We start from the raw sequence: 10,925 nt of genomic DNA, 5'->3' as shown, positions 1-10,925 counted from the left end.
GGACTATTTGCATCTGAGTTTCCTTAGGACAACTTGAGAGCTCGAGGGAGTTCTCCTGGAGATGTATAGCACTTTGCATAGATATGTATTTATTGCATTATTATTGTTATTGCTATTACACTGATATGGAACTGTGGGGTGGAGAGATGCTCCAAGGACCCCTGGTTTACTGGATATATTCGTATATCTCACCCCGTGTTGTGGGGACCCCCTTTCAGGTAAGGATGCTGCAGGAGCCTCTGGTGGCAAGTGGCCATATCTGGATTATGCATGAAATGTGGCATTTCTTTTGAGTTTATGCATGCCTTTTGTAGTTGACATGTATAGGATTTTATTTTGAAAGCCCATGGTCATTTGTATATCTTGATTCATTGGATAAACTTAGCCTATGCTCATGCCTTTGGTTACACCTTTTGTTGATGGGAGCCAAGGGAATGATCATAGTGTTTTGTAAGCTAAGTTCTATGATTTGTAAAGGATATGTAATGTAAATTATGCCTACTTGAAATTCAATATATGCATGCTTGTTAGGTATTGAGTTGTTGAATTGGTTGGGCTGAAAATCAATTAGTTACCCTTTGTTTAAACTGGTAAACGATGAGAAAACAAAGGTCATGCTGCACAAATTCTAGCTAAATCTCATGAGGAGAGGTTGGATGAGTGCTAGGATTTAGTTTGGGGCATGGATAATTGGGGTTTGTAAAGGGGGGATGCACCTTCCCCTAGACTTGGACTTGAAAAATGTGAGAATTGGAATTCCCTGGCAGCGCGCTTAAGCGCCCAGGAGCGCGCCCAAGCGCCCTGCTGCCCCTGCGAGTGCCAATGCATTCTGCCTCCTCGCGCTGGAGCGCCCAAGTGGGGGCTGAAGCGCCTAGGATTGCGCGCTGGAGCGCCCTGGCGTGCGCTTAAGCGCCCTTTGCTGCAGAAAGTTGGGTGGCTTACTGCCCCCTCGTGTTTTAGCGCCCAGGGTGGGGCTTAAGCGCCCAGGGTTGCGCGCCTGAGCGCCCTGTTGCGCGCTTAAGCGCCCATCCACACTGGAATGTCTGATGCTTACTGCCTCCGTGCGCTTAAGCGCCCAGATGGAGGCTTTAGCGCCCGATAGCGCGCGCTTGAGCGCCCGGTAGCGCGCTGAAGCGCGCGGGGCCTGTGACCAACACTCTCTTGTGTTGCTTCAATTTGTCCTAACTTGGGCTACAGTGCTCTGATTTGAGCGCGGTTTGAAGCCACACATAGCTAATGAAGAAACCTACAATATAGTAGAAGTTGTGAACATGATGTTAAGCTTAAATTATCTGTTTCCGCATGGTAATATGGTTATGATCACGAAAATGGGTATTATAAGTTCGGTACGTTTTAAAATGAAAAATTTATCCGGATTTTAATTGAACCCATGTGATTGTAACTGCGCTTAATATCATAATGCGATGTTAACAAACCGGTTCTAGAACGGGGTGTTACATAAATAAGCTCAGCTTAAGCTTATGTTAGAGAGATATAACATAAAATTATTAATGTGACATTTACTTAACAACTTAACCTTTTGGGTTAAATTGGCCATTTACATTATATCAGAGCCTCTGTGACCAAATGATTACAAGTTTGAGGAATTTCTTAACACAAGTAGGTAGTTTGTGAATTGTCCACCCTTCAAATATAATAGACTCTTGTGTGAGGGGACATGTTAAAAAAATATAATATAAAATCATTAATGTGACCTATACCAAACATCTTAAGCTTTGGGGTTGAATTGGAGTTTAACTGCTTAGATATCAAATCATTTTATTAATCAAGCCCAGTATAAAATCACAGAGAATTAACTAAGCTGACTCAAGTTGCATTCCCAACCGTGTTCCTTCAATTTCCTTCCTCTATTACCTGAATACTACAATTAAACCTATAGATTAGTTGTCTCAAATCTGCGTGCTAAATAAAACCATAAAAATGAAACAAAAATCTTTGATTAAATATTGAGGTATTTAACAAAGTCTGACAAACACTAAGTTGAAAACAAAATGTTCATAGTTGGCATACATAATCATATTTCCCTAATATACTAGGACAACTGTCTGGTTAAAGTAGAGATAAACTAGTAGCTACAGGTTGAATAGGATCAAGCAAAAGAGTGCTTTGTATAATAGCTCCACTTCTTCGGAAGCCTGGTGTAAGTAATCAAGTTGAATTGGCTAAACTCAAAAATTGAAGATTATAGAAAAAGAGAGATAAGAAAATAGTACCCAGCCGTGAATCGAGTTGCCATATTCTTAGCTTGCAGACTTGCCCTCTCAGCATTTCCTCATAAAGTTTCTCAAGCACGAATCCTTCAACATTGCATTCTGAACATATACCAGAACCTCCACAATCTTTGCATACTTTGTATTGAATCTTTAATTTCAAAAAAAAGTAATTAATTTAAACAAACAGTTTCACATTCAAGATAAGAATTCAAGTCTTCCTTCAGGCAATACTGGCAATAATAGCATCAATGAATGATCTACGTTGTCTTAAAAAATCTAAATGCAGAAAACCAAGTTGGAGAATAATGAAAACTAAATGCAAAACAATTACCAAGTTGTCAAGTGGTATGAAAGATCAACAATGGTTTATTTTATTTTTCCAAGAATTTTCTTCAATGAAACAAAATTAGTAATATCACATAAGCAATATGAACTTTGGTAATTTAATATATTACACTCAGCTATGATAACCATTGAGCATTTGAACCGAAGAAGCATACCAAATATTTTAAGATTCTTGTTTGGAAAAGCAAGGTGTTCTTTTTAGTGCTGCTGAATTTGTTAGTACAATTAATTGTCTTATTAATACTAACAATATAGATGGGTACTTACTGACCTCTGATGACTCGGAAATTTTGGATTTCTTGACCAGAATAGTGGTTGCTGCACCAACTGATCAGAGTTATAGCAACTGCCACTGAAGCAGCAACTACCAACATATTTTTATATAATTTTTAACATTTCATTATTAAATTAAATTTCATATTAATCTCATTAAATAATCTAAACTCATTTTTTTATTAATTAACAGTATGTTTTATCTAATTATAAAGACTATTAAAGAAAAATATCAAAAAGTATTTTACTAATATTTTTCATGAGTGACATAATATTCACACAACACAGACAATATTCTTCACAGATCTAGGGGAAAAAAATATATTACCGACTTTCTTACCCTTTTTCTTTTAATTTTATTTGATATGGATATAAGATATGGAAATATAAGACATGGAAAAAAAAATATTTTTCATGAATGAAAGAATTTTATGAAGCTTGTGATCAAATCAGAAGCTGACAAGTTTGTAATAAATTTATTTATTGTTCTCATGTCAAATCAGAACCTATTAATTGAAACTTATGCGTTACATCATGTACATTATTGACTCATTACATAGTTTTCTAATATGTAATAAAGACTTGAAAGTTTCAAATCCATGCCCTCGGGAATGCAAAGCCAACAATCAAGAGTCATTATACTAAGTACCAACATATATAACCAAACCTGACATTAAGAGAAGATAGCTATTATAGAAAAATATGAAGGTATTTTTGAAAAAGAAGTGCAAGACTTCAACCAAAATATCTTAACAAACCTTTACAAAAGTCAATATCCATGTCATGAATTCAGACAGAGACACAAAAAGAAGAGGCATACTAGCGCATAAAAAAGATTCAATAAATTATAAAAATAGAAAGATTAACCAGTGGAGCCGGTGCTCTTATATGCTTAACTAGCGCAGAGGCACAGTGATTCTACCGAAGCTCATGTCAAATCCACCTACAAAAATAAAATATATGCTGCTGCTATATATGTTAGAATCACTTCCAAAAGGTGCCTTCACACACACACAAACACATCTTCCCATCAAACTTAGAATCATCAACTTCCGACCCCATGATCTGCATAAGAAGGATATCATCAGCTATAAAACAATTTTCAATTTCAAAAATCAAAAGGCTGACAATGAATTTCAGAACCGATGACAACCACAAAATTAAAAGATCATAACTAACATCATGAATCCAGAGGAAGAAAAATCAGATCAACCAGATTTTTGAAACTATTCTATTCCCACTCCCAAAAAAGAGAAAGCAATTACATGAGTTTCCAGAAACATTCTTCATAACAAATCAGTCTATCTAGGCAACCATTGACTCAACAGTTGTAGCTCTGCAATGCCCTATTGGCAGTACATTGACTATCGAATTGGACAGGAAACAAATCTTATGTGAAACCAGATGCAGAACTCAAACAGGTAATGAACGGTCAGATCGTGGGAACCCGGGAGGCTATTCTTGCTGTTGACAGCCGTTGTTCTACCCAGCATGATGACTTGGTACAGAAAGGGCGCAAGATTGAGTCCTTAACGGCCGAGTTCGGGCGGTTGAGCTTAAGAAAACATAGAGGTTAGTATAAGATTGTAAAAAAGACATCATATCTGTATTTCTCACTAAAAAATCTAATAAAATTTACATTAATAGAAAATTAACTAAAATCATCGTATATTTTGATATCACAAGATTTTTTTTTCTTTATTTAAAATACTTGTTGAATACCACCGGATTTGACTACACTCTAAAATAATCATTTAAATTCTTAATCAAATATTAAGTGATTTTTTTCAATCCTTCAAAATCATAATTAAATATTAGTAGATTTTTTTTGTATTAGAATTACGAAATCCTTTAAAATTTCAATCCATAGAAAATCTTTCCAAATTAGCACCCTCTCTCTTTATATATATTAGTAGTATATGTATCTATTTTATTTAATTACTCTTCACACACCGCCAAGGCTCAATCCATTACCCTCTCCTTCCCTCTGAAACTGCGAATTTTATATTCCTTTTTTACTATTCACTCGGTCTCGTCTACTGCTATGGCAAAACCATCCACCGCTGAAACCTCCTCCGCCAGCAATGCTCATCCGCCGGCGCCGGCGCCGGCTTCCTCGCCTAAGAGCTGGGCCGACGAAGTAGATGAAGAAACCAACGCAACGCCGAGCTCCGAGACAGCAACCTCGTCGTTCAACATCGATGTATTAACGATCGACGAGAACAAGAAGCCTTCTCCCAAGTTCTTGGACGAGCCTGAAGACTCCAACATCCAAGCGGTTGGTTCGATCCCCATTCTCGATTTCTCTTTTCTCTCTTTCTCGGCGAGAAATTGACGGTTTAGGGTTTTGGATTTCGGTGCAGGTTTCGTCCGGCGACACTCCGTACACGTCAGCTACCACCTTCGAAGAATTGAATCTCTCACCGGAGCTTTTGAAGGGACTCTACGTGGAGATGAAGTTCCAGAAACCTAGTAAGATCCAAGTCGTAACCTTGCCTATGATCTTGAATCCTCCGAATAGGGATTTGGTCGCACATGCGCATAACGGTTCCGGAAAAACCACGTGTTTCCTTCTTGGTATGCTTAGTCGAGTTGATCCAAAGTTGCAGGCTCCTCAAGCTTTCTGCATTTGCCCAACCAGGGAGTTGGCTATTCAGGTAAGGTTCTGTTTTTCTTTTTTCTTCTTTTTTTTTTGGAAAAGCTCAGCAATGCCCTGCGTGGTTTACTAGAATCACCTATATCCCGTTGTTTTTTTTATCACATGTCTATTTGCAAAAAGTTATGTTTTTTATCACACATGCAGCTGTAATTTTTTTTTCACAAACCACATGGGTATATGTGATAAAAAAAAATCACAAGGCATAGGTAATTCTAAAACAAACCATTTATTGCAAAATCATCTATGCCTTTGATTATTTTTTATCACTCGTGTGGTTTGCAAAAGTATATGTTTTTTTATCTGCTCCCGTGATTTTTTACATTTACAAACCATGGAACATATGTCATAGGTGATTCTAAAGCAAACCAGCTTCGGTGAACTTTCTTGTTTGTTTGTTTTTTTTATTCGTTTGTTAATCACTGTTATCGAACTTTTCCTCGTGATTTTTTTATATTTTACAAATCAATGGGACATATGTGATAAAAAAACACTGGGTCATAGATGATTCTAAAACAAACCGGCATTGGTGAACTTTCCTTTTTTTTTATTCGTTTGTTAATCACTGTTATCGAACATTGTGATTTGTGACTGTGTTAGTTGTAGCTTGATGATTATTGTGTTGTGTGGCAGAATACTGAAGTTCTCCGAAAGATGGGAAAGTACACGGGGATTAGCTCAGAATGTGCTATACCAGCAGACAGTAGGGATGCTTTGCCGATAGCGAAACGGGCACCGATTATGGCTCAAGTGGTTATTGGGACCCCTGGCACGATTAATATGTGGATGGCTTATAAGAAACTTGGGGTGACAAGGTTGAAGATTCTTGTTTTTGACGAGGCTGATCAAATGCTTGCTGAGGTAATTCTATCGTGATAATGAAATGTTGTTTATTTAGAATTTGAGGTTTCATTATCTTTGGACTAGGCAAGTACATAGACTTATCATTCTCCCTGAGCTTATTATTGTTACAATCTTTTGGGGAGTTGGCAACACCCTTGTTTTTTAATAGAATAAGTTACAATTAAATGGTAAGTTGTGACTCTCCTCCTTTAATGATGGATAAAGAGGAAGAGTGCACTAGTAGACCGCTTGTTTTAACCATAGTTTTAAATAGCGGGTAACGGCCGACCCCAAAAACGCTATAGCGGGTAGCGGTAAAACCGCTACTGTGAAGTCCATATAAATACTTATAATAAATTATACCACATATATTAATGCTATATAAATGCTAAAAGATAAGAAATCACCCAAAATAGGAGGAAATAAGTAATGAAAAGTATGATACTACACATTCAAAACAAGGATTAAAGGGAACATAAAGGAAGCAACATACTAGTTCATTGAAGGAAACTAAATTAATAATATTCTAGGAACATAAAGGATCCAAGTAGAGTCAAATACAAATTGCTCTATCAAAGTCAAGAAGGAAAAGAACTAATCAGAATCATCATCAAACATTTCTTCAAAGCCTTGTTCTTCTCCACCCTCACTTTCTTCACTTGTGTTAAATTTGTAGATTTGTTCATCCTCATCTTCTATTTCTTGGTTATCACCTTCTTCAATCTGTTCATCCCTTATTCCCTTAGAGCTTGATGGCATAGAGGCAGCTTCCTTCCTGAATCTAGTATGCTGCCTAGTGTAAGTTATAGGCTCATTAGCCCCAGTTACATTAGCAACATCTCCCCAAGTCAATGTATCATCATCAAAAACAAACTCATTTTCTGCATCTTCACCCACTTCTCCCACCAACCATTCATTACTTTCATCAATGTCTTTTAGGACAATAGGAGAGGGAAAGAAGATGACTACAGAAAGAAAACCATATTTGCCTCTTTTCTTAGCAAAAGTCTACGGAAAGAAAATGATGAAAAAGACGAGGGAAGAAAACAAGATTTCCCTCTCTTTTCATCAGCAAGATATAAAAAACAAATGCAAGTAAATATATATATATATATATATATTTTTTTTTTTACATGTATTTATATTTTATTTTATCTTTGATAATATGCATTTATATTACATTAAACTGGAAAATATTTTTATTGTATCTTTTATTAAATTTAATAAAAAGTAATATAATTAATTTTTTCATTTTATTCTCTTGATTATTGACACTTACATTCTAACATTTTTTATTTTTAATAAAACAAACCCTTATATAAAAAAATATTCTTTAAACTAATACTTAATATCATCTAATTCTAATTTAAATAGATAAAATATCTGAAAATTTTATATCTTTTCTACACTTTTTTAAATTATATATCACATCTAAAAAATTATGTGATTCTAATTTGAAAATTTTCAAAAGTTTAAAAATAAACCCTTTTTTAAAAACAAACCCTTTTCTAATTTAATTTATATCTTGTTTAAATTATATATTTACAAGTTTTCAAAAACTTTTTTTAAAAGATTTAAAATAATTATTAAAATGGAGGAATTGAAAGCATATTATCAACAATGAAAAAAAAAAAGAGGAAACGTGTAGATATAGACTTATATCTGAAAAGCAGATGTGTGTGACAGCCAAAGAGAAGTGTACGGGACAACAAGGAGTGTGACAGCAAAGAGATGTGTACGTGGCAGGTGTGCACGTGACCTGATGACTGATTCAAACTTAAAGTTTTTTTTTTAAAAAAAAAATGGCTGGCTTTTAAAGTTAAATATCTATTTTACCCTTCATTTATCCTTCCTTTTTCCCATTATACCCTTAAATGATAATCTAATTTAATAAACACAGCCACCGTACTTTCAGCGTTTCGTTTTCTCCATTAACGTCTGCAACTCCTCTTCCTTTCCCTGTAGCGGCTTGATAACGCTGCAAGAGCTGTTGGCCGCCACTGCCGCTACCGGAAACTGTGGCGTCGCGGTGCGAAAGTTGCGGCTGGGTGCCGCAACCCGCACCAGAACCGCTATCGCGCGCTATAGCGCCGCTATTTCAATCAAAGGTTTTAACTCTTGATAATATATATCTTTTTCTAGTTAGTAATTACTCTCTAGTAAGTATTCTAGAGATCCTAGGACCTAGTTTTAGGTTCAGGGAATTGTTATGGTTTACTGAATTAGTATTGTGATTTTCTTTTGTTTTTTAAAGCAGAGGTATTCGCAGTTCGGTTTCTAAATATGCTGTGCCCTAACTTGCGTAATTACTGTAAACTTTGCAGGATGGATTTAAAGATGATTCCCTGAGGATAATGAAAGGAATAGAAAAATTCAATTCTAACTGTCAGGTTTGTTGAACTCTTTCTTGCGTAGTGTGCTTGTGTGCATGGCATTTTCATCCATCCAAGAAATTCTGGCATAGACTTAGTCTACAAGTTGCATAGCCTAAGCTAAGTACACACTGACACATCGTCATTTTACATTAAATAACTACATGATATATGTGTCAATCTACTACTTTTAAAATGATAATGTATTAGTTTATGTTTTGGTTTTATTTATATGACTTGTGTAGATCAAATCTATGCAAGAATTTATCAATCCACAGGGACAACACATCCATGTATACATGTTGTTTAAATTACCGTCACCCATCCTTCAACCTGTTCGGGTAGAACACCTGCCAATTCATGGAAGGTCATGCTCTCCCTGAGCCCTTGTGCAACTTGTGAAGTATATTTAAAAGAGTAAAGTGATTCATTCATCTTATAAGAACAGAAAAAAGTATGAGGAATTTTTTACGTAGTACATCATGCTCAATAAAATAATATTGCATAGATATGAAGATTGAATGTTAATTTGATTGATGCTAATGGTTTGCTATAATTTAATTTGAATCTATGTAGAAGGGAATTATAATTGTTCCTTGTTATTTTTGTGCACCATGACCATTGCGTCTGTACTTAAATGAACATTTTACCAAGATTGGTTGCTTTGTATGTGATTCAAATGTTGTGTGTGCTTGTATGTGATGTAGTTTTTTTTTAGTTTCTTTTCTTATCTAAGAAGATTTTGATTGACTTGTGTATGTCTAGGTTCTTCTGTGTTCTGCTACAATCAATGACATTGTCCAGAATTTTGTTTCGGGGACAGTTAAGCAGGATTGTAATACACTTTTTGTGAAGGAACTATCTTTAGATGCCGTAAAACAATATAAAGTTCATTGTCCTGATGAACTCTCTACGATTGAAGTGAAAAAAGTTTACATACTCGAAATAGGAGAGAATCTGGGGCAAACTATAATATTTGTGCACACAAGAAATAGTGCAAAAATGTTACATAAATCACTTGTTGTCGCTCCCGTCGCCCCAAGTAAGGTAGTCGACAAGGGAAAAAGGAAAGTGGTGAACATTGTTAAAAGGAAGGTCCGGTCTGCAGCGGACATTCCTGCCGAGGAGCTTGCTAGGAGGACTAGCGGCCCGGTTATTAAGGATGTGCAGGAGAATGCCAAGAGTTTGGCGGTCAACCCTTCTGCACCTGAAGTTATTCCTCCTAAACCAACGGCTTATGGAAGGAAGACGGTTGCTAGCGAGGATTTAAGCTCGCCTAAAGGAGCTAAAAGGGTTAGGGTGGAGATCAACCCTTCTGCACCTGAAGTTATTCCTCCTTTAGGCGAGCTTAAATCCTCGCTAGCAACCCTCTTCCTTCCAGAAGCCGTTGGTTTAGGAGGAATAACTTCAGGTGCATAAGGGTTGACCGCCAAACTCTGGGCATTCTCCTGCACATCCTTAATAACCGGGCCGCCAGTCCTCCTAGCAAGCTCCTCGGCAGGAATGTCCGCTGCAGATCGGACCTTCCTTTTAACAATGTTCACCACTTTCCTTTTTCCCTTGTCGACTCCCTTACTTGGGGCGACGGGAGCGACAACAAGTGATTTATGTAACATTTTTGCACTATTTCTTGTGCGCACAAATATTATAGTTTGCCCCAGATTCTCTCCTATTTCGAGTATGTAAACTTTTTTCACTTCAATCTTAGAGAGCTCATCAGGACAATGAACTTTATATTGCTTTACGGCATCTAAAGATAGTTCCTTCACAAAAAGTGTATTATAATCCTGCTTAACTATCCGCGAAACAAAATTCTGGACAATGTCATTGATTGTAGCAGAACACAGAAGAACCTAGACATACACAAGTCAATCAAAATCTTCTTAGATAAGAAAAGAAACTAAAAAACAACTACATCACATACAAGCACACACAACATTTGAATCACATACAAAGCAACCAATCTTGGTAAAATGTTCATTAAGTACAGACGCAATGGTCATGGTGCACAAAAATAACAAGGAACAGTTATAATTCCCTTCTACATAGATTCAAATTAAATTATAGCAAACCATTAGCATCAATCAAATTAACATTCAATCTTCATATCTATGCAATATTATTTTATTGAGCATGATGTACTACGTAAAAAATTCCTCATACTTTTTTCTGTTCTTATAAGATGAATGAATCACTTTACTC

The 10,925-nt window shown here is 36.1% G+C and overlaps 1 protein-coding gene and 1 pseudogene across 1 annotated transcript; one reads left to right on the top strand and one right to left on the bottom strand.

Moving 5' to 3' along the window:
- Window positions 1-2,110: 2,110 nt before the first annotated feature.
- LOC133307354 (uncharacterized) lies at window positions 2,111-2,953 on the bottom strand (annotated as a pseudogene).
- Window positions 2,954-4,896: 1,943 nt separating this feature from the next.
- Window positions 4,897-10,142, top strand: LOC133307352 (DEAD-box ATP-dependent RNA helicase 38-like). Its single transcript, XM_061507856.1, has 5 exons — window positions 4,897-5,130; window positions 5,216-5,509; window positions 6,142-6,369; window positions 8,676-8,741; window positions 9,489-10,142. The coding sequence occupies exons 1-5, from the start codon at window positions 4,897-4,899 to the stop codon at window positions 10,140-10,142; spliced, it is 1,476 nt and encodes a 491-aa protein (XP_061363840.1).
- The last annotated feature ends 783 nt before the right edge of the window (window positions 10,143-10,925 follow it).

This window comes from Gastrolobium bilobum, unplaced genomic scaffold (assembly GCF_033153095.1).
Source record: "Gastrolobium bilobum isolate Gb01-03AN ecotype WA unplaced genomic scaffold, APGP_CSIRO_Gbil_v1 utg66682, whole genome shotgun sequence".
NCBI lineage: Eukaryota > Viridiplantae > Streptophyta > Magnoliopsida > Fabales > Fabaceae > Gastrolobium > Gastrolobium bilobum.
This window is presented reverse-complemented; position numbering and strand designations above follow the sequence as displayed.